This window comes from Geospiza fortis, unplaced genomic scaffold (assembly GCF_000277835.1).
Source record: "Geospiza fortis unplaced genomic scaffold, GeoFor_1.0 scaffold171, whole genome shotgun sequence".
Taxonomy (NCBI): Eukaryota; Metazoa; Chordata; class Aves; order Passeriformes; family Thraupidae; genus Geospiza; species Geospiza fortis.
In genome coordinates, this window is record NW_005054313.1 from 2217064 (window position 1) to 2218083 (window position 1020).

The following is a 1020-nucleotide window of genomic DNA, read 5'->3' on the forward strand; positions in this document are numbered from 1 at the left end:
TTTGGAAAAATAAAATCAGTTCTTAAGGTGAGGAGCAGAGGCTGTACCGAATGAGCCATATTCCCCACTGCGGATGCTTTATTCCAACCCCATTGTTCCACTTCTCCACTCCATTTCTCTTCCTTAAAAATAATCCACGATTTCTAACTTTAGGGTGGCGGAGGGGGGAAAGCACCGAGGCTCCCATTTTCCTCCCGTTTCCTCTTGCAAATCTTAACTTTTGCAGCCGGAGGAAAAGACAGATTTTTATTATTTTCCTGATTTTTCCCCCAACCCGGCAGCTGAAAGTGCATCTCGAAACTGATGCATAACACTCCTCGGAAACATCACGTCTGCCGTTGCACTTTCTTTGTCTGGGGGAAGCCGGCACTGGCCAGCACCGCACGGCTGCAGCGTTCCTGGGAATGGCCAGTGTCGCATCTGAGCCGCCCGCCCGGCAGCGCGGAGGGGAGACCCGCGCCCCCACACCCCCTGGCATGCAGGCACCCACCTTGTCTCCCCACTATCTCAGCGACATGTTCCGAGCTGGGCACCGGCACGCATTCAGTCATGTTCACGCTCTTTTTCCGAGGCTCGTTGTCGTAAATGGAGCCCGTCTCGTCGTTGTCCAGCCCCAGCAGGGAGAGCTGATCCAGGGCGATCTGAAGGGCTCTTTGGTCATCCAGGGTCTCTCCCCCGCCACCACCACCACCACCGCCGCCGCCGCCGCTCCCGTTCCTCTCCATGTCTGCAAAAAGCGAGCTGGGCATAGTCCCTGTGTGTGGTGCACCCTCCGCCTGCGCTCGGCTCAGTAGTAAGAGATCAGACACAAAGGAGAACCCAAGGCAGATGGCCAGCAGGAGAGAAGGGAAGGGAGGGTGGGCGACTGCTGGAGACCGGGGAATTGTTGCCTTTTGCTTGTATATTTTGTATCTTTTTTGCTTTTTTTTTCCTCCTCTCAGTGCATTCCGGTTTATAAGATGTTCTCAGGACCCCCCCCACGACTCCCCCCCGAGGTTTTTTTCGGTTGGCTTTTTTTTT

At 54.8% G+C, this 1020-nt stretch overlaps 1 protein-coding gene across 1 annotated transcript in view; it reads right to left on the reverse strand.

Annotated features, from left to right (window-relative positions):
* MEX3B (mex-3 RNA binding family member B) overlaps nt 1–1014 on the reverse strand; it is a 3837-nt gene extending 2823 nt beyond the window's left edge. The window contains exon 1 of the mRNA XM_014306440.2: nt 491–1014. Coding sequence (XP_014161915.1) covers nt 491–749 — 259 coding nt within the window. The 5' untranslated portion in view covers nt 750–1014. The remainder of the gene's footprint in view (nt 1–490) is intronic.
* Nucleotides 1015–1020: the final 6 nt, after the last annotated feature.